This window comes from Cryptomeria japonica, chromosome 3 (genome assembly GCF_030272615.1).
Source record: "Cryptomeria japonica chromosome 3, Sugi_1.0, whole genome shotgun sequence".
Taxonomy (NCBI): domain Eukaryota; kingdom Viridiplantae; phylum Streptophyta; class Pinopsida; order Cupressales; family Cupressaceae; genus Cryptomeria; species Cryptomeria japonica.
Window position 1 is genome coordinate 855,933,194 of NC_081407.1, and position 23,336 is coordinate 855,956,529.

Consider the following 23,336-nt stretch of genomic DNA (forward strand, 5'->3'; position numbering starts at 1 on the left):
TCCATCTTGGTCTTGACTTTAGCAAAGGGGAAAATGAGTGTTTTCAAGAATTTCGCTCTGGACCCTTTGGAAGGGTCAGGAGCGAAATTTCTATTCTAGGCTCAATTCACCTTCAAACTGACTTGACTTTGTCTTAGACTCGATCCTAGATCCATTTCCTTCCATATCCTTGCAAAATTGCTCGACCACTCTTTGACTTAGGCGAGATCGAGTCTTTGGTGAATTTTCGGTCTGGACCCTTTAGAAGGGTCAGGAGCGAATTTTGACATTTTAGCCTCTTCGTCAGGATTATTTTATGGAATATAACATTTAAGTATAAGTGACATTTCCTTATACTTTTAAGTTATATTCCATATATACTTCCAGGAAGTTTGAGAGTGGTTTCAGACCTCCAGGAGTTATATTGCAAAATCTAGTTTTTGGAGGATTCTTCAGTTTTCCAGACTTAGTCAAATTCAGGATCAAGACATTCCAGACTAAGCCAAATTCAGGATCAGGACATTCCAGACTTAGCCAAATTTCAAGGCATTTGAAGATCAGGATGACATTCCAGACTTCATCACTCACCGACTTGACCTAGCTCAAGCAGAGCCTGCTATCCAGGTGATCCCCCTGGCGACACTCGAAAAGCAAAGGCTAACAGACAAAACCCTAAAAGACCTAGAAAACACACCCCAGAAAGCAAAAAGCAGGGGTCCTCATTTGCAATGGGGCGATGTGTGAATACATCACAACAGGTACAAAGCAGCACTTCACAAACTCTTCCTTCATCCTAACATAAGGGATCTAGTGAGGATTGAGTTCATGGATTTAATATAGATGCTACTTGTAACAAATATAAGGTTGATGATGCTCATAGCTAGTGGTACTATCATGGCCAATCATTCATACAACTACAACATCTTGCAATCAAATTTTTATCACAAGTTATATAAACAAATATTTTATCTTTAAATTTCATTTATATCTTATAATCTAATTTTTTAAGTTTTTAACTCTTAACTTTCTAATTGTGTCTTAATATGTTACTCATTCATCTACATCTAAGTGGAATTGGAGCACATACTCCAACCACTCCATAAAGCTCAATTGACTACATTCAGAAAAGGCAAAGGACTTGGTGTATCTGCATTCAAACTTGTGGCTCCTTTCACATGAAGAAAGTGGCTACAAGGAAGTGGGATATCAAGTCAGACCACATTGACTTGGATGCTTCCACTTCCCACCTTGTTGCACTTGATGTTGAAGATGAGCCAACTAGCGAGCATGAGAATGACAGTGTCAGTGCCAGTGGCACTATTTGTGATTTTTCTAATTTACCAGTACTTACATCATCTAATATGGATGGTGATAATGATAGTTTTGAAAACCCATATGATGATTGAACATTGATGGCTGATTGTTGATGCTTGACATTATTATTTTTTAACTTTAATATAAAATATATATCATGGTATTCAAGTTTGACTAATTGACAAAGTAATATTTTTTATTTTTATGGTGGTTTTGTTTATCATGCAATATATGATGCGCTGTGATGTATTTTGAACTTAATTACTGCTGCAAATATGTATATATTTCTGTTTTTTATATGTTTTTGTATGGAAAAACCAAAAACAAACCCAACCCCAAAAGAAAATTTTGACCAAACCCACAAACCAAACTCCAAACCCAAACCCAAACCAATACTAGAACCAGTAACTTAGGATTTTAGCTCTCACTAGTTCTTGAATGCATAATCAGCTAAGAGCATGGTAGATGATAGCTTTCACCTGTATTGAAATCAACTGTCCAATAAAACTAATTTCTTTTGATGATGTCACACGCTCCCTCAGAAAAAGATCACATAAACACAAAATTTATCCAACTCACAGCTGCAAAAGCATTGCTAGAAAATTGATAACAAATGAATGAGACCTTTTGTGAAACATAAGTATGCTAGTAAACCTAACTTAAGTTTTGTTCTCCAAATAAGAGACCCCGACCCTGTGTACAACTTTCCCCAATTCCTCATTGGTACTGTATGAAAACAGGACTTGCATACAAATACAATTGAATACTGTAAAATACAAAACCAAAGTTATGAATATTTCATTCATGTTATAAGCCCGGAGCCATATGATGAATAAAATGATCAAAGGGCACATCCCTTCTCTTATAGATTAACTGCTTGGGAATAAGATCATTTGGACATTGACATCGTTGAGAAATTCGGTCAAATTTGTAACCCAAGAGACGTGAAAGAATAATTGTTATACCAACTTTAAACTTTGTTATTACTGCTAAATTGATTTAAACAAATTCACCCCTCTGATCAACCATCAAAGATGAATATATCCCAGGCACAGTAACCTGTGAGGGATGTATCTAAATTAAATGTACCTGTTGGTAATCGATAGAACATGACAGTGAACTTCATGATAGGCTAACACTATCGGTGTAAAGATGAGAAGCACCCTAATATTTTAAAAAATTCTCCAATTTCTAGAGGGAGGAATTGACTTCAAAAAAAATATAAGAAATATAAATATCATAGAAAACTATGAACATCCGGAGTATATTTGATCAACCTAGATCATAAGAGAAACTATAGATACTTCCTGGCAAGAGCACGAACTTTAGTGTCAAAGTAAGCTGATGTTATTCGCGAGCCTGGTAAATACAAAGGATTCAAAAGAATCTGCCAAAAAGGAGAGCCAAAATTATTAATAAAATATGACCTGATATAACTTCAAAAATTCCATAACAGAGAAAAATAATAGTTTAGCATGGACAAAAATAACACATATTATTGAAGATCAAGTTGAAGATTTTGGAAAAAGTGATAGCTGCCTTATCAACATTAATCTGTCACACCCATTTTGAACTATGGGTCTAAATTTCTAAAGTACTACACATAGTTATATGATTTATTTGTACAATAGTCATTACTGATTTGGTTTTTTTTTTCCAAATGTTAACTGAATATTACATATTCCATAAGAAGACTAGAAGTATCTTGAATTTTCTCTCTTGACATATTTAAAAATTGCATGAATCACAAAATTGTCGTCAACAAAACAAATAGATATTCCTTAGTGCTCAAGCTGATAAAGCCAAAACGTTACCTTTATGTATAGCTCATGAACCTCCTGGAAAAAGTTTTTGATTCCATCCTCATTGCGTGAATCATGCAGTAACATCAACCTGGTATGTGTAACTGATCAAAGAAACCAAACTAAACCAGTTTGGCATGAGTGAAAATAAATAAAGAAATTCTAGTCAGTAATATTTGTCCTCAGACTATTTATGAGTACAGAGAGAATACAATCACCAGATAAACATCAAGCCAATCATTTCTATTATCAGCATGCAACTACCAAAAGAACCCAATCCATTACCAATTCCTCCGCTTCATTACTCCTTTTTCTTGCAATTAAAATATTTAAACGTTTGATTTGTCTGCAGTGCATAGTTATATTATTTTTTCAGGAACCGGTTATGTTAAATCAAGTCAGTTTTTATAGGCCATATTTTATGAGTAGTGGTTCTCAATAACTCACTGTTTGCAGGTGACGCGAACAAGGAAAAAGAACAACATCTTCCCATCACATCATTCATCCCAATATTACTCTAGCTCAAGTGCCCTTAACCATAAAGTTTACCCCACAATCAGAACTGCTTAACTTGCTACCCTATTTGAAAAGACTATAGCAATTATTGTGCCTTATAAACCATTCGTTGTCAGTCTCCCCAGCTATTTATTTTTTTAATTCAACCTTTCCACAAGAGATCATTATTTAATATTGTTATCCAAGAATCAATTACATTAATATCAAGTCAATCTTCACTAAGGAGCAAAGCTTGCTAAAGGTTTTCAAAATGGGTTAGGGATGTTGCAAATGGAAGAGCAAACTAGAATGTACTATTTGTGGTGGACACTCTATGTTTAAGCACTCTTCAGATGGACTGTGTTGGGACAGTAAGCCTCCTAGGAAGTTGCCATTCTTCACCCTATGAGTACCCCCTAGATGCAATGGGTGCCGAGTAGGCCATTCATGCTCATTAAAGATGGACTCTTATGAACCCTTACTCATGAAATATGGAATGTAAAGATTGACTAAATATTGATAAAGATGATTTGAGAAAATTAACATTACATTATGTTATATTGCAGAAGCGCCAAATATTAGAATTAAAGTGATACTGTAATATTTTATTCACCTTGGATATGTTTTATCCTAAGTGTGTTTTTACACTTGTTTATTAAGTTTACTTAGGTAGGATACATGGGATTCTATTTTTCCTTATCCTCACAGATTTGGAAATAGTGAGTCTTTGCATCTTCTCTCTTATGAAATTAACTCTATTACGTTATTTTGATTTCATTATCATATATATCTAATAGTTTTATAAATTATATCACTTGCATTAGTTTCTAGATTAACATTTATTTTGCAGATTCTAACATGACATCAAAGCTTTTGTGTTAAGATAGGTGTAAAGGGTTTCTTGATTTGATGGTCCAGTTTTCTAGGATTTTAGTTCTCTCGGAGATTTTGCTACTCAATCATTTTTTTAGAGCTTCAATCACTTATAACTTTCACAAACAAGCTCCTTCTTAGATATTTTTTTAGTTGGTATTTTTCCAAGCTCTACACAATGGTGTAGTTTTTTGAGTTCTCATTCTATAAGCACATATTAGTTTCAGCCTTTTGGCCACTTTTGGACCTTGTAAAACTTGACTAAATCTAGCATCTTGCAAAGTGCAACATCTTGCAAAGTGCCAATGAAGTATCAAACATTGTACTTGTCTAAGTGTTAAATTGAACAATTTGGGGGTTGTTAATGCTCACTCACTCAACTTGTAAAGTGTCAAGATTCACAAAGTGCTAGCAAGCCAATTGATCATCATTCTCATCAGAAATGGGGCAACCCACAATTTTATAGACGAAGGACTTGTGGCAAGAAGGGACTTTGTAGCTGAAAATTTTGAGGGATTCAACTGGACCATGGCTGATGGGTTTGCCATACTGTGTGCACAAAGAAATTAGTAGCTGAAAATGGCTCTCATTCGATATGTAAAGCTTTCTATTTGGTTGAATTGGGAGATACTGGCATGGTGTATGGGGTACAATGGCTACAATCTCTTGGATAATTCTCGCAAAACTAGCAATCTATGGAATTTAAATTCAAAAATGAAGGAAAGGAAGTAGTTATCAAGGGAACCCCAAATGAAGCAACCTAAGCAGTTATTGCTAAAAGGATGGAAAGAGCATTTAGAAGAGGACAAGTAGCATGGGTAGCCAATTGTTTGATCAGACCAAAACAATCATCCATACACATGAAGGATTCTTACCATATTAATGTACAAAGTGTTGTAAAAGCATAGCAAGTTTTTCCAAGATATAACCCTAGTACTACAACCCGGTCGAGGGTTCCAACACATCAAGCTTGAAATGAGTGCAAAGACAATAATAACCACCCCTTATTGTCACCCCCAAGATTCACAAGGAAAAAACAGAGAAGGTAATAAAGAAGTTTGATATGGGCCACATCAGGCCAAAACTAATCCATTTGCCTCTTTAATGGTACTAATGAAGAAGAAAGGATGGTACCATGAGGATGTGTATTGACTACCAAAAATTAAATAAGAAAACAATCAAGAATAAATATCCCATTCCCAAGATCAATGAAGTAACAGATGAGCTACATGAAGCTATATACATCTCAAAAATTGATTTGCATTAACAATATCATCAAGTCTGGATGAGGAATAAAAATTTTCATAAGACTGCTTTCAAGTGTCACTAAGGACACTTTGAATTCTTAATCATGCGCTTTGGCTTGACTAATGCTCCTATGACCTTTAAATCATGCATGAATCGAATATTTAGTAAGCAATTAAAAAAGTGTCTTAGTTTTCTTTGATGATATCTTGATATACAACTAGACTTGGGATGAGCACTTGGATGAAGTCTTGAGCATATTGGAGCAGCACTCATTCTTTGCTAAACAGTCAAAGTGTGAATTTTAGCTTAAAGAGATTTTGTATTTGGGTCATCTAATCAATGATCAAGGGATGCAAGTGGACCAACAAAAGATCCAGGCTATTAGAGATTGGCCATCCCCTAAGAATGTGTCACAATTAGGAGGATTCCTGGGACTATGCAACTACTACAAAAGGTTTGTGAAAGGATTCACTCAGCTCACAATACCGCTTAGAGATCTGTTTAAGAAAGAAGCATTTAAGTGGATAAATGCAGCTAAGCATTTTTTTTAATAAATTGAAAGAGGTAATGTAATCATGTCTAGTGCTTGTTCCAAACTTCTCACTTCCTTTCGTGTTGGAATCTTATGCTTCTAGTGAAGGAACTGTAGGCGTTTTGATGGAACAGCAACAACCCATTGCTTTCAAAAGTAGAAAACTAATAAAGCAAAAAAGAAGTTTTCTATTTATGATAAGAAGATGTTACCAATCATTTATGCCTTAGTGAAGTTCAAACAATATTTGGTGTGTGGTAGGTTTGTGTTCAAGACAAATCACAACCATCTCAATTACTTTCTCCATCAAAAGGACTTAAAAAAAAAACAATAGAATTGGATGAGGAAAATGCAGGGATATGATTTTGATACTGAATATGTGAAGGGTAGGCATAATGTAGTTGTTGATAACTTGATGCATTATCTCAAATGCCCACTTATGTTCCATTTCTGATATCCTTGTTGACTGGGTCACCACCATCATATCTGAATATGCTAAGAATGCCTTTGCTACTAATCTGTTTGATGGGAGATCTAATTCTACATAAAGAGAAGATATATTTGGTCCCATAATAAAAGATTAAGGAAAAGATTTTAAGAGCCATACATAACAGTCCATTGGTTGGGCATCCAAGATATTTCAAGACATACAAATAGATTAGAAAGAGATTCTCCTAGAAAGGAATGAAAGGGGATGTGCTCAAGCACATTAAAAATTGCTTATCTTGCCAATAGAACAAACCCAAACAAATGTATCCTACGGGTCTACTTCAGCCCTTACCCATCCTTGAGCAAAAGTGGGAAAGCTTGTCTATGGACTTTATCACTGGGTTACCCAAAGTAAAAGGTAAAAACTGCAATTTAGTTGTAGAGGATAGAATATGTATGTGCATTTTTATGCCATATCCTCTAATTTCAAGACTTCGCAAATTGCTGATTTATTTTTCAAGGAGGTATTCAATTACATGGTTTGTCCAAGAACATTGTTAGTGCTAGGGACAGCAAGTCCTTGAGTCACTTTTGGCAAGAACTGTTTCATTTGGTAGGAACAAAACTCATTCCTAGCACGAGTTATTACCCCTAAACAGATGGGTAAACTAAAATTGTCAACAAATGGATCAAAGGATACCTTAGACATTAAAATTCTAGGCAGCAAACAACTAGAGTCAAGTGATTACATTTGGGAGAACATTGCTATAACACCTCATCACGAGTTATTACCCCTAAACAGATGGGTAAACTAAAATTGTCAACAAATGGATCAAAGGATACCTTAGACAATTAAAATTCTAGGCAGCAAACAACTAGAGTCAAGTGATTACATTTGGGAGAACATTGCTATAACACCTCATACCATTCATCCATACAGTTGGTACCTCATTTTCATTTGTTTCATCTTTGCTTTGTTCTACTCCAAAGTTGAGAATTTGCCCCTATGCACCCTCTACTGATAACTGATCTGAGAAATCTCGAGTTGGATCCCCTATGTTCAGTAATTGTCTAAGGGTATCCGGTCAAAGTGTTTTCATCAAATGTCCTTAGTAAAATTTATTAAAGGGTACTTTGTGATCAATGCCTTCTAATTAGGCCTTGCTTTAGGTGATTTTAGGCAATTTTGAAGTTTCTCATCTCAACATCCCTGTCAAAGTTGTCATCCCTCACATACCTTTCCTCCAACTCCTCTTTTCCCCTCTAACCCCTTTTCCTTAAATATTGGGATTCTAAATTTGGTCATATCCTTTCCTCAAAAAGTCACCTTTTTCCTCCAAAATCCAACTTTCTGAAAGTCAAAGTTTTGAAGTTTCTCATCACAACATCCTTGTCAAACCTATCATCCCTGGCATGCCTTTCTCCCCAACATCCATTTTCTTCTCTAAACCCCTTTTCCTTAAATTTCAGTATTCTGATTTTGGTCATCCATACATCCTTTCTTCAAAAGTCATTTTTTCCCCAAAACTTCAACTTTCCAAATTTCAGAATTTTGAAGTTTCACACCCAGCATGACTTTCCCCCCAGCTCCCCTTTTCCCCCCTAATCCCATTTTCCCTTAATCGGGATTCTAGGTTTAGTCATCCATGCATCCTTCCCCCAAAATCCAAAATTCTAAATTTCAAAGTTCCAAATCTTGGCATCCCTATCGAACTTGTCCTACCTAGCATGCCAACAAAAAACTTTACCTACCTCCCTACACAACATAGAATGCCATTAATATTCTTGAAATAGACATGTTTTGACATATGAAGGCTTCTCAATGCCTCTTGGTACCTTTAGGCCCCTCTAGGACATGAATGGTGTACAAAAACGTATGGTTGTTGATGTCGAAGGCATGGTTTGAAATGTACAGCCATGTGAAGGTGACACAAACAGGCAAGGGAGGCCTTCACAATCACAAATGACTATGGTTCTTTCCACTAGATCTCCTGATGATGTTGAAAGACATATTTTCTAGATTTGCCATCAAGGAGAGAAAAAGGAAAAAGGAGAAGGGCAGTAAGAAAACCAGCAAGAAGAAAATATTGCAGGAAGCCTTACGGTTTCATTTTCTAGTTCTGGCTAGAATTATTTTGAGGATGTATTGATGTGAATTTGTTCAAAATCTATTTAACTTTGAAGAATGATTATAACTAGCAGATCCGGCAATGTTTGAGTGTCTCAGAGAATTCTTTGTATATTGTCTCGAGGGGTTCTTGATTAGTTGGTCAGACAGAAGGCCATAAATCATTGAAAATCTTTTGTAATGTGTTTATTCATTTGGATGTGTCGAACTTATTTTATTTGTGCATTTGAGTAAATAGTCCATGCTCTATGCCCAGCTAGATATAGGCACCTGCCTGCAATTTGTTCCCCATCCCATCACTTTTACACATATTAAACATTAAAAAAAAAATCAGTTGTGTTGCATTTGCAACTTTCATGTATAAGTGCATAATAGCAATACGGGTTGATATATCCATATTTTAAATGCTTTACTTTGTAAACTTTTTTCTCCTCTATAAAGGTGCATAGCCTTGTATTTTCAAGCCAATACATAATGGCATTGTTAAAACCAAAATAGGGGTACACTGCGTAGTGGATATGATTTGTAGCAAGGTCATTGTTCAGTCCTTATAGTATCATATAATTCAGCACCTTAGGGAAACACTCCTTAGTTTAGTAGAGCCCAAAGTGAAGGAAGTCTTACCCACCTTAATGATTGGTCCTCAATTGCCCAGCCTGAATATAGGCTTTGAAGTATTCTTCTCAAGTTTGACACCCCTAGCATTTGGGAGACTATCCAACGTTAGGGATTTGAGACCCACAACTTAGATCACCAACACATAGGTATGTCATCTCTCATGGCTTTGTATGGATATATGCTTTAACCTTTGTGGATCTTGCAATCATAGCAAACAAGGTGATTAAAGCAATAGATATTGTTGTGATGTTTTCACGCATCACCCCATTACAAATGGGAACCCCCACTTTTTTGCTTGGTAGCATAGTTGTCTTTGCTTAGCCGTCTAGCTTGGCGATAATTTCAAGCCTTTAACCTTTTACTTATGAGAGATGCAATGTCTTTGATTGTCAGGAAGTGATCAAGTCAAATAGTTTAGCAGTAGTCAAGAATTCCTCCAAACTAGTTTGAGGTCTTCTCAGCTCTAGGTGCTCAAGTGATAGGTGAGAGTCAAGGTAATCTTTGAGTGATGCTTCACAGTGCAACTTCCCGGTCAAGTCAAGGTTTGAGTCTTAAGTGTGATGACCAGTCAAGCAAGCAAGTAGATATCTTCAAGCTAGAACATAGAAACGAGGATCAATCGAGGAGGGATGAGCAATCAATTTAGATGAAGTGCTTGATGAAGATCAATCAAGGTCTAAGGGGTGATGAAGGAGGAAGAAACACCAAGTCAACCCTATGAGCAAATCATTATACACTTGGTGAAAGCATTGAAGTGATCAACTTAGGCATGCAACGAAGTGGTCAACTCAAGGTGGAAGTACGGAATTCTTCCTTCACTCCCCTAAATCCACAACCTAGGTAGAGTACTTTACCTCTCAAAATTCACAGCCTAGGTGGAACCTTTCCTTGACACCCCCAAATCCACGACCTAGGTAGAGTTCTTCCTTTACCTATCAAAATCCATAGCCTAGGTGGAACCTTTCCTTGGCACACCCAAATCCACGGCCTAGGTGGAGTTCTTCCTTGAAATGCTAATATCCACAACCCAGGATGCATTTCTCCTTGGATTGAGGAAATCCACACCTTGAGCATGAAGGGAGCAAGGTTGACGAAAGAGGAAAAGAAGAAACATTGCTCATTCACATCTTTAACTTTGAAAATGGAGATCAAGAAAATGGCTAAGTAATGAGGAATGAAGGTGATTGATGCAATCAACAATTTGAAAAAGGTAAGCAAATTCTTCCTTCACTGCACCAAATCCACGGCCAGGAAGTAGTATTTCCCTCACTGCCCCAAATCCACAACCAGAAGGTAATACTTCCCTAACTGCATCAAATCCCCAGCCTAGGAAGTGGATGATGATTGTCTCTGACTTTCTAGAATCCATGACTTGTGGAAACTCAAACCGAAGAACTTGAAGCAATGATGAGTCATGTTGATGAAGTTGCCTTGATGAATGAAGATAAGGATGCTTTGAAAGTAAATTGAGCGAGGAGAAACTGAGGTTGGAGATGAATGGCAACAAAGAACACGCAATTCCTTCACATCATTCCTTTACCCCTTCAAATCCCCGGCCATCCTTGCATCCTTCCCTTACCTCCTCATAACCATGGCAATCCTAGCAAACATTCACCTTCTCAAATCACCGACCTTCCTTCATCATTTCTTTACCCCTTCAAATCCCTAGCCTTCCGTCATCATTCGTTTACCCCTTCAAATCCACAGTAGTCTTTGACATATTCCTTTACCCCTCCAAATCCACAGTAGTCCTTGACACATTCCTTTACCCCTCCAAATCCGTGGCAGTCTTTGCAATTTTCAATTGTTGGCTGAAATCCACGGCCATCATGATCATTTTCCTTTGCATGCCCAAATCCATGTTCATGATATTGGGTATTTGGATGAACATTCATGATATGAAAACCTTTCGTTTCCCTTGGAAGATTGCATCGGTTTTGTGTAGTTGTTGGCAACATGGCGAAGCAAAACTCAATTTAAGGAATGTGTTCATCCAAGCATGATCCAATGCTATCATTGATCTTAGGAGTAGTGTAGTCTCTTTAAACCCTCAATCCTTTTTATCTTTTTTTCAAATCAAGTAAATTCCCACATTCCAGCTACATTCAAGCAAGAGTTCAAGTACAAACATAAGTCCCCCTAGTGATTCCAACAATATCACATCAAACCATTGAGCTTATCCACATGTCAAGAACTGACATTTGGAACCTTGGAGTCACCGCAAGTGATCACTTAGTTCAGCATTTGAGGAGATTTTGTTCAAGAGAGGATAAGATACCTTGGTATTTTATTTTGTGTGTGAAGTGCATAAAAAACACATCAACAAAATTGGCACTAGATGGAGGATGATAATGAATACATACATGAACGGTTAAAGTCGAAGCTTATCAAGTCATATTTTGAAGTAGTCACCAACAAAATTTGCACAAGGCAAGGTGATCGTTGGACTATCAATCGGACTTACAAAAGAAAGAGGCAATTCAACGCTCAAATCAATTGTAGGTTGGAACCAATTGAGCTTTCAAGCTACAATTGAGATTTGCTAGATCTCTCTTATTTCAAAAAATCCAAATAAAGTGAAAAAATCAAAAAATACAAAAAAAAATCAAAAAATCAAAAAAAAAAAGGATTTCTCAACGGAGCAATCACAATTGCATGATTCGCATAGCCAAGATGATCAACACGTTGATATTTTTCAACGATGGTGGACTTTGAATGCACAACTTCATCCACACAATTTGTCCGAACTTGCATTGCCAAGGCGTGAAGAATCCACAAGGCAACCCAGCACGATGAAATATATTGCTTGACATTCCTATCAAGAATGGAGTGAGCACTACAAGAGAAAATCTTGTTTTGGGATGTCCCTAAGCCATAGGTGGAATCAAGCAATTTCAGTGTCCTAGAGAGCAATGATCTTCTTTCAAGATTCATAGGGATGATCGAAAATCAACTAGGTCTCGAAGGTGAAATATGCCTAGAAAACATATTGCTACCATTGTGATGTAGGATTGATAATGCACCCCACTCCGAATTCACTTGCTTATTGTGCAAAGAAACTATCAATTAAGCCAGATGCCAATTCGGATCGCCAATCATTTCTAGGGACGAGTGTATCATGGATAAATCTTGGAGTGCATATCTTGCAGCTAATGAATATAGAAGAACAAAAGAAGAATACAATGCAACATTATCAGGAACGAAGCTAGTATAATTGAGTTGGACAATCAATCTGCTATTGTGGAAAACAAATTTGCATACCTTGTGCCCCAGGAAGGATGTAGTGAGGTAAAGAATGTTCAAGCTAAGGAGATAGTGACAAGTGATGATCAAAGCACTGATACAACAATCAAGAAAAAGGAAGAATTCCTTGATGAATATTCATTCCTGCTAAAAAAGGAGATCCTTGAGAATGAATTGCAAGAAGTTTCAAGCATCATCCAAGAGGAAGACAATAATATAGAAATGTTGAATAGAGAACTACAAGTTATCACAAGTGAGCCCAAGTATGAAGAACAACTTGAAGGGGCACTGAAAGGCGTCATCACGACAATGCTATTTGAAGGGGTGCTGAAAGGTCTCATAGAAGAAGCACAAGAGGAATCACTACAGAAATTGCTCCAAGACAAACGAATTGCTCTAAAGAGGCATGATTCATCATCAACTCCGACCTCCTGATGCATTACTAAATGAGTTGCAAGCTGATAACACGATTCAACTTGGTGATCAATGTGTTGCAGTGAGTGATAGCTTCACGTACCTTGCACCTAAGGAAGAGGGCGTTAGAGTGTAAATTAAGGAAATATTTGAAAATGTTCCAGCCAGCAAGATGGTGGTAAGCAAGGGTCAATGCTTGGAGACATCATTACATGAAATGCTACAAACCATGGACACTTGTGAAGATCATCAAGAGATTGAGAAGGAAAATGTAGTAGAAGGCATAAGTGGCTTGGAGGATCATCATGATTCACTATCACTCAATGCTTCACCATTCCAAGAACAAGGAATTGAGTTTTATACTATTCAAAAGGACGACATCCTTGATGAAGATTCAAATAGGCATTCATCCTTGCTACAAGAAGAAGAGTCAAATGAGGAGCTTCAAGCCGTCTTAAAGGAGGAACTTTCAAGCATCATTGAAGATGAACAAATAGAGCTAGAGAGCAAAGGGCATATCGAGACGGTGCTACCATCAATGTCAGTATTTGAGCAACCACTAGGGGAAATTTTTGAAGATCAGTCACTTGAGGAGACTCTAGTTTTTAAAGATATGCTTATGGAGTTTCACAAAAATGCATGGTTTATGCAAGATAGTGAACTTATTGTCACCATAGAAGTGAAGAATGAAGAAGAATTTGAGGTTGCACTCGGTCCATTTCTAAGGATTCAAGAGGAACTAGCAAGTGAGAAACAAAGATGTGAGTGGAATAATGCACCACCAATGGCGACCTCCTGAAGCAGCTAATCATCTCTCTTCCCACGATGCACTAGTGGATGGCGACCAAGAGTCTCCATTTGCACTTCCTAAATCCTAGTTTTGAAATTATTATGATTTTGATTATGGGGGTTTTGGAAGAACTTGCATTTGGATTGACCATAGACCCGATGAATTGCTCCAATTGATCATCTTGCGTAAGGTGTTGATTGAGTATGAGAGTTGGATTGTGAGAGCTCACCTCACCATATTTAAGGATGAGTTTGCACATCTCCGAACTGTCGCGGTTACCATGCTCATGTTGCATAATTTGAGAAATCATGCAAGGTCTTGTACATCTGTCGCTTCTTTGAGTCATGCTCATTCTAGGAATCTTGTATATAGCTTAGAGTAGGTTTTCCTTTCATGTGTTTTAGTTCAGTTGTTGTGTTGAGCCTTGTTCTTAATTTGCCCCGAATCAATTGACTCGAGATTCCTTGGTGGCTTAAGTAGTTCGGGTTGCTTTGGTTGGCTGTTTGCTTAGTTTAGGTGTCCTAAGTGGAAGCCTTCATTTGTGAGAAAGGGCGTTTGAGTTGTTTCCTCACACACCGACACAATTTGGATTTTATGTTCGGTCCATTTCTAAGATAACTATTTATGAAGTGCTTTAGGATCCGAGGTTATTCATCTCTAACTTTATCATTTGGTAAGGATTTGTACTTGACTCAAAAGGGAATCACTCATTGTCTCTTGATACCGACATCTTTCATTACTATATTTTTACACACTTAATCAATTGATCTAAGACATTGTGGTTTCTTAGGTGAAGACATGGCTAGTGAAAAATCTAAAATCTTGCTTTAGCGCCACTGTAATTCTCAAACCCATGTGAGCTTCATTGCTTACGAGCCAAAGTGTGGAAAATATGGAAAGAAAAGAAAGGCAATATCAAAAGAAAGAAAAATGAGAAAGAAAAGAAAAATGAAATGAAAGAAATATCAAAATACTTGGCTTTGGGTGTGCAGACATCTATACAGGTAGAAAAACAAAAAAATACCAGAAGTAGAGCAATCTCCACGAGATTACAACAATAACCTCATCGGGCTATAGACGCTCACTAGCAGCGAGGCTCTATCCAAGATGCTTTTGGAGTCAAGATAAAGCACGTAGCTTGTCATTGTGGATTCTAAGGGTGACAATGTTCTTATGAGATGGAATGAATACATTTGCACACACATGGGTAATCAAAGACTAAGTGCCTTGATCCGGTTTGGGATTCTTCTTCCTTTTTGAATATGCTTCCTAGTCTCTTGATAGGTTGAGTTGAATTTTTTGAAGGTTCTAAGTGTGGAATGAGTCTTTATCTTTGAAATGTTCAGGAACATTTATTCGAGGTAGCGCTAGATGTTGTGACATTTTCACACATTGCCCCATTGCAAATGGGGACCCCCACTTTTTTTCTTGGTAGCGTAGTTGTCTTTTCTTAGTCGTCTAGCTTGGCAATAATTTCGAGCCTTTAACCTTTTGCTTGTGAGAGATGTAGTGCATTTGATTGTCAGGAAGTGATCAAGTCAGACAGTCTAGCAGCAATCAGGTCTTCCTCCAGACTAGTTTGAGATCTTCTCGGCTCTAGGTGCTCAGGTGATAAGTGAGAGTCAAGGTAGTCTTTCAGTGATGCTTCACAGTGCAACTTTCCGATCAAGTCAAGGTTTGATTCTTAAGTGTGATGAGCAGTCAAGAAAGCAAGTGGATATCTTCAAGCTAGAACATAGAAGCGAGGATCGAAAAAGGAGAGATGAGCAATCAATTTAGATGAAGTGCTTGATGAAGATCAATCAAGGTCTAAGGGGTGATGCAAGAAGAAGAAACACCAAGTCAACCCTATGAGCAAATCATTTTACACTTGGTGAAAGAGTTGAAGTGATCAACTTAGGTATGCAGTGAAGTGATCACTGAAGGTGGAAGTAAGGAATTCTTCCTTCACTCCCCTAAATCCACGACCTAGGTAGAGTTCTTCCTTTACCTCTCAAAATCCACGGCCTAGGTGGAACCTTTCCTTGGCACCCCCAAATCCATGGCCTAGGTAGAGTTCTTCATTTACCTCTCAAAATCCACGGCCTAGGTGGAACCTTTCCTTGGCACCCCCAGATGCACGACCTAGGTGGATTTTTTCCTTGACAAGCTGCTATCCACGGCCTAGGATGCATTTCTCCTTGGATTGAGGAAATCCACACCTTGAGCATGAAGGGAGCAAGGTTGATGGAGGAAAAGAAGAAACATTGCTCATTCACATCTTTAATTTTGAAAATGAAGATCAAGCAAAAGGCTAAGTAATGACGAAGGAAGGTGATTGATGCAATCAACAACTTGAAAAAGGCAAGCAAATTCTTCCCTGACTACCCCAGATCCACGGCCAGGAAGTAGTACTTCCCTCGCTGCACCAACTCCACAGCCAGGAAGTAATACTTCCCTCACTGCCTCAAATCCCCGGCCTAGGTAGTGGATAATGATTTTGTCTCTGACTTGCTAGAATCCACGACTTGTGGAAACTCAGACTGAAGAACTTGAAAGCAATGACCAGGTATGATAATGAAGTTGCCTTGATGAATGAAGCTAAGGATGCTTTGAAAGTAAATTGAGCGAGGAGATATTGAGGTTGGAGATGAAAGGCAACAAATAACACGCAATTCCTTCACATGATTCCTTTACCCCTTCAAATCCCCGGCCATCCTTGCATCCTTCCCTTACCTCCTCATATCCACAGCAGTCCTAGCAAATATTCCTTCACCCTCCAAAATTCCACGCCTTCCTTCATCATTTCTTTACCTCTTCAAATACCCAGCCTTCCTTCATCATTCCTTTACCCCTTGAAATCCACAGCAATCTTTGACACATTCTTTTACCCCTCCAAATCCACGGTAGTCTTTAACACATTCCTTATCCACGACAGTCTTTGCAATTTTCCCTTGCTGGCTGAAATCCACGACCTAGGTGCATTTTTTCCTTCACACCATGAAATCCACGGGCTAGGAAGAAATTTTCACTCACACCCTCAGATCCACGGCCAAGTATTACTCCTTCCTTTGCATACTCAAATCCACGAAATTCATCAGCAAGTTCTTCCTTAGTCTGTTAAGATCCACGACCTCTTGGTGAAGTGCAACAATTTGTCTATCAATTAGTAGAATCCAAAATCAGAATTCAAAATGTTAGAGGTCAGAATTGAAGTGAATAAAATCAGATCTGAAGTGAGCGAAAACAGGCATGAGATCAGAAGTTAGAACATCATTTCACCCTATTAGGAATGCATATCAGATTAGAGAGTTTGAAAAATGTGTGAAATCTGTCTCTATCATATGTGTTTGATGCTATCCTTGTTTATTTTGCAAGTATTACTAACTACTAAGGAAGAGGGTGAAAGAGCCGGCTGCAAGCAGCATCAAGGCAGTGATGCACTTCAAGGGAAAGACTTCACCAAGGCTCTCTAAGACACTTCAGCAAGACGAGGAGGTTTGAACAATGCAAGAGAGAGGACTTCACAATGGGAGATATCAAGCTAAGCAAGGAACCTGATTGCTCTATAATGAAGAACACTCCCAAGATTCATCAGCATGGTATGGGAAGAATAAGAACAATGCATCTAAGGTAAAGAAGGGCAAACATAAGTGAAATAAATGTGTTTCAAGGATGAATGATCAACACCTTCAAGGATGTAGTTGAATGAAAGATGAAGAAGACAGCAAAGAGCATGCAAGATCAAGAACTAAGATATTCAAAGACATCATATTGATGGTGAAGGAAATGTTATGACAATCTTGAATTTCCTCTCGAAATCCAAGATCACAATCAGTACCTCAAGGACATTCCAAGACTAGGTATACACTCCAAGGTGCGGGATTCCAAGGTTGAAAGGTGAAACACATCATAGGGCGAAATTCCTAAATATGATGAAAGATAGGTGGAAGTGATCAAGTCAAATAAGATGATACAATTTGGGAATATCTCCCACCATCATCTCATTCATCACAGGCTTGGAAATGTTGAGTATCAAGAGATATTGCCTGAATCACAAACTCGTTTCAATGATCTACAAGAGGAGCAAGTAGCTGAGGTGGCACTTAGTCATCACCAACCCAATCGCATCATTCCAAGTCAAAGCGTCCAGATTCAATGCACTTGACTCATCCAACGAGAAGGATAACTACCACATGTGGAGGCACAAAGATCGATGTACCTTACCTGATCATTCATTGGTCAAGCAATAAATGTTATGTAATAGGTGTAACAAACCCTAATTAGGGTTTCTATCTTTCAATCTTGGCCATTGATGTGGATTTGATCATGGCCACTCAATTTTATAGAGGGCACTATATAAGGTTCCACTCCCTCATTTGTAAAGGTTAATAGTTAATAGTGGGAATAGACATTAGATAGCAAGCAGTTAGCTAAAGTAGAGTAGGAGGAGAAGGCAAACACTGTTGCCAAGCTTGTAAATAAACATCCTTTTCATTGAATTCATGGTGGATAGTGGTGTTTCTTCTACATATTGCATGGTTTCTACTTTCTTGTTGTAACCTCATGTTAGATGAAGTTCATTGATTGTGATGGAGTAATGTGTGGATGTTGATAATTCCTTGGTTCATACTATTTGTGATTGGATGATTTTCAATTGTAGTGCATAGTTAGCCTAAACATTAAAATGTGCTAAGTTCAATTGTGGATATGTTTATTCAAGTTGCACCAGTGTATTGGGTATTTGGATGAACATTCATGATACGAAAACCTTTCATTTCCCTTGGAAGATTGCATCAGTTTTGTGTAGTTATTGGCGACATGGCGAAGCAAAACTCGGTTTAAGGAATGTGTTCATCCAAGCATGATCCAATGCTATCATTGATCTTAGGAGTAGTGTAGTCTCCTTAAACCCTCAATCTTTTTTTATCTTTTTTCCAAATCAAGTAAATTCCCACGTTCTAGCCACATTCAAGCAAGAGTTCAAGTACAAACGTAAGTCCCCCTTGTGATTCCAGCAATATCACATCAAACCATTGAGCTTATCCACACGTCAAGAATTGACATTTGGAACCTTGGAATCACCTCAAGTGATCACTTAGTTCAGCATTTGAGGAAATTTTGTTCAAAAGAGGATAAGATACCTTGGTATTTTATTGTGTATGAAGTGCATAAAAAACACATCAACAGATATGATCAAGCAAAGTCAAGAGATATTGAAATCTCTTAAGGACCAGCTTTAGCATGCTAAAAACCAGCAAAACCTCTATGCAGATTAGTGGCATGCCAAAAGAGTATTTGAAGTTGAAGACGTGGTTTACCTGAGGCTACAACCCTATAGAAACCCTTCATTGAAGGAACAAAAATATTGAGCCTCAAATTCTATGGCTCCTATAAGATCATAAGGAAGGTGGTAGAAGAAGCCTATGAACTACGACGACTTGAGAACAACAGAATTCACAATATCATCCATGTTTCTAGTCTTAAATAAGCATTGGAACAACACATTACACCTTCTAAAGACTTGTTACCTTTGGATGATAAAGGAAGACTCATTCTAATACAAAAGTTATCATGTAAACTCGAGTTTGATGCGATGGAAGAACTTGCCAGCTAAAGATGCTACATGGGAAGGAGACGACATTCTAAAGTATACAAATTTGAATTGTTTAAGGACAAGCAATTTTGAGGAGGGAAGACTGTCATGTCCTTTTTTCCCATAAGATTCCAAATTGTCCTTATGCCATTTTTCATTTCCCATGCACTTAGGAAAATAATGTAGGGAAATGTAAGCTTTTTTGTTAAATTGGACACCCAAGTTATGGGGTCATGGGTGTTTTGTAATAAAGTTATAATTTTAAGTGGAATTGGTCAAAGGTCTATGAGCAAGTTTATTTTAAAGGGAAACAGGAAAGAATTTGAAAGTTGCCTATTTAATCAAAGGCAAGGGATCAAGCGTAGAATGCTAAATTTATCAATCGATTCCCTCAAATAGACATCCCGTTCATCTATCAATGGAGATTGGAGGATGGACACCCACTAATTTCCATCGCTAATTAGTGGACAAAAGCCCCTAATCTAGTAGTGGGCAATTCCAGTCAGTGATTATGGTTGATCTTCAACAATCATCTGTTCAAACAATTCCTTTAGTGCCTATTTGTTTGGGTGATAAGCAACTCTCCTAGCACCTAGGGTTTGTAATTTTGAGGTGGCTCCTTTAGCATCAAGTGTTGTATATTTGCTAGCTTTTCTGATAATAATATTTTTTGTTGTTCCCAAAAGTGTTGGTGAAAATCAAATTATATGTATGTTCAATTCCAGCTGAAACAAATAGGAGAAATTCATTGTTGTGGATTGTTGAGTTAAATGTCACATTCTACAGGTTTTTTAATTCATTTTTGCATATTCCTATTGGGAATAACATCAGCTGCAGTAGATCTGACTTTGAAATAAGATTCAGACATTTGTGTTGAGTAAGTTAATCAATTAAATACAATATAATATTCTCATCAAGGTTATTAAAGTGGGATACACTCTCTTTGTGCTTTGGGGTTATTTCAGATTATAAATGGGTACGTAACAAGGCTTTATTGTTGGGGCCCATTTCTTCTTACCACGATAGCACTCGAGGGGGTGTTAGAGTAAAATTTTATTCACCTTGAATATGTTTTATCCCAAGTGTGACTTTACACTTGTTTATTAAGTTTACTTAGGTGATTTCTTTTTACTTAGGTAGGATAAGATAATGAGTTGCACACATCCTCCTTTCATGGAATTCTAATTTTTTTCTTATCCTCGCAAATTTGAAAACTTGGATAAGCAATTCTTTGGTTTTGGTTTTTGGTTTTTGGTTTTTGGTTTTTGGCCTCTTCCTCGTCCTCATGGATTTGTAATTGTAGATGCTATAAATTGTAGCTCTCTCCTTAATAACATATCAAATGAAGCTATTGTGAGCTTTCACATCTTCTCTCTTATGAATCTAACTCTATTATGCTATTTTAATTTCAATATCATCTGTATTTAATAGTTTTACTTCTAACACTCACACTAGTTTATGGGTTAATATTTGTTTTGAAAATTCTAACCAGAAGAGCTAAGGAGCTATACAATGAATGGTTCATCAAGCACAATACTTGTTGTAGGTTTTGCAAATTGGTTAGCAATCTAATTGGGCCTCATTTTGAAGTAAACCTTATGGTAAAGCTTGTTTGAGATGAAGCAACAAGTGAATGGTAAAGGTAGTTTTTTAGGTCACCACAAAGTGACAAATTTGCTATATGAGACTCCCTTTGTGCAAGTATTCGACAGTGAGCTTTTTTACCTTATATTGTTTTAGAGAGTACAAACCTTGCCCTATCTACATTTGAACATTTCACCTTCATTATGAACTACTATTGAGATGGGTTAACTCCCAAGAAATCCTAATGCTTCATATATAAGGGAGAACTCTACCAGTTCGTGCCCATGAGAGATGGTGTCACACTACAACGCCCCTTAAACTAGTGATGGGATAAAAATCCTAAGGACCTTGTGACTTATAGACCTAAATAGCATGGAGTGTATTGATTTTGTTTTATGAAACTAATGGACCATAGTCAATCTTGATAATTGATTACATGTTTATTTTGCAAATCTACATAGACTTGTATGCAAACTATGGTATATATGATAACGATCTTGAGATCATAAAAAGTCAAGATCATAGCTTAAGATTCAAGCCAAACATGAATTTAAATTTAATATTCAATATTGATGTATTTATTCAATCTATAATTCTGTTAAATTATTTTGTATAATTTATGTCACAGTTTGAAAACTTGGACTTGGTGTAGACTCAACAAAAACTTGGCAAAGACTTAGCAAAAAGAAAGAAGCATAACTACACCAAAAAAATAGAAACTAATGCATTTAGAGAACCCATAAGTCTATTATAACATCAGTTTGTCATAATTCAAATAATTATATATGGCATATGACCCTCAAATTAATAAATGACATAGTTCCACAAAGTCTCAAAATAGGAGGACCAAGGGCTTGTATTTAGGGAAAACATGGGGACAGCAGTAGGACCAAATTAAGACATTTGAGACCACATAGACATTCATGGCACATGCCATCATTCATAACTTCTTCGCTATATTTTCAACTTTTCTCTAGCACCAAATCATCACTATTTTTGACCAAATCTTCATTCTTCCAATTCCTTCTCTCAATGTGTTTTTCTCACATTGATATTGCAGACACCTTTTGTTGAGCAAAATAAGACCAAAAATGTTAAAAATGAATTGAATTCTGAAAATTGCATGGGTTTTTTATAATTGCCACCGAGTTTGTGAAAGAAACTCATGAACCCAAGAAAAAACTCATCAAGTACTCAACCTAACTCACCCTTGACTTGGCTCACAAGTCCAAGTCAACTTGGCATGGTAAACTCGAAACTCATAAGTAATGACAAAATAGCCAAGTAGTTGATGAGTCTATCCATTGCAATGTCAAGACCTGACAAAAGAAACCTTGGGGTTGCCTCACTTGATCACATTATTTAGCATATAAGGTTTCCTTGTTCAAGAAAGGAGAATACTTAGTATTTTATTCTGTGTTCGAAGTGCATAGAATGCTTAGATAAAGCTCATTGATCTTAATGGAGCAATGCAATAATATTAATATATGATTAATTTTTTGGTTCATACTTTTTGTGATTTGCTGATTGTAAGCTACAGTGTAAAATTAGCCTGAACCTTCTTATTGTGGCTAAGTTCAATTGCGAATACTTGTTCAAGTTGCACTAGCATTGGGTATTTGTATGAATATTTGGAATAATGAAAATCATTCACTACCTTAGGAGATTGCATCAATCTTGTGTACTTGTTATCATGACACAGCAAAGCTTGGTTTGAAGGAGTTTGTCTATCAAAGCATTATTCATTATCATCATTGTCCTTAGGTATTAGCATAGATTAGATCCTCTAAACCTTATCCCTTTTGAACTTTCTTTGCTTGAGTTAGTTTCTAAGTTCCAGCTGCGATTCATAAGGGTAAGTCCCTTTGTGATACCAGCAATACCACATCATATACACTGAGTCTATCCATTGCAATGTCAAGACCTGACTAAAGAAACCTTGGGATTGCCTTACTTGATTACATTAATTAGCATATAAGGTTTCCCTGTTCAAGAGAGGATAGAATACTTAGTATTTTATTCTGTGTTCGAAGTGCATAAAAAACATATCAACACCACATAAGCCACCTTTCAGAATACAAGAACTAAAAAATAGCAGAAGTGAAAGAATTTTTAGACTCCAAGACCTGAACAAGAGATTGGAGCATGGAACAGAAAAGAGCAGAGCGAGGAATCATTAGGAAGGACCAGAGGTGGGGCTAACTTAAGCTTGTAGCACAATTGGGGGGAGCCTCTATCAGTAGAGGAGGTCATATCTCATAAGGTGGTCTACAAGCTCAAGTGTAATAACATCATTTTCACAGCCAAATGGT

The 23,336-nt window shown here is 37.1% G+C and overlaps 1 protein-coding gene across 2 annotated transcripts in view; it reads right to left on the reverse strand.

The window, feature by feature from the left end:
- Positions 1 to 2,122: 2,122 nt before the first annotated feature.
- LOC131046557 (uncharacterized) overlaps positions 2,123 to 23,336 on the reverse strand; it is a 60,649-nt gene continuing 39,435 nt past the window's right edge. Inside the window, exons 4-5 of one of the 2 annotated variants that reach the window (XM_057980317.2) lie at positions 3,108 to 3,199; positions 2,123 to 2,680 (exon numbers count right to left, since the gene is read on the reverse strand). In XM_057980317.2, coding sequence (XP_057836300.1) covers positions 2,588 to 2,680; positions 3,108 to 3,199 — 185 coding nt within the window. In that variant the 3' untranslated portion in view covers positions 2,123 to 2,587. The remainder of the gene's footprint in view (positions 2,681 to 3,107; positions 3,200 to 23,336) is intronic. The other variant, XM_057980318.2, reaches the window with a different exon arrangement.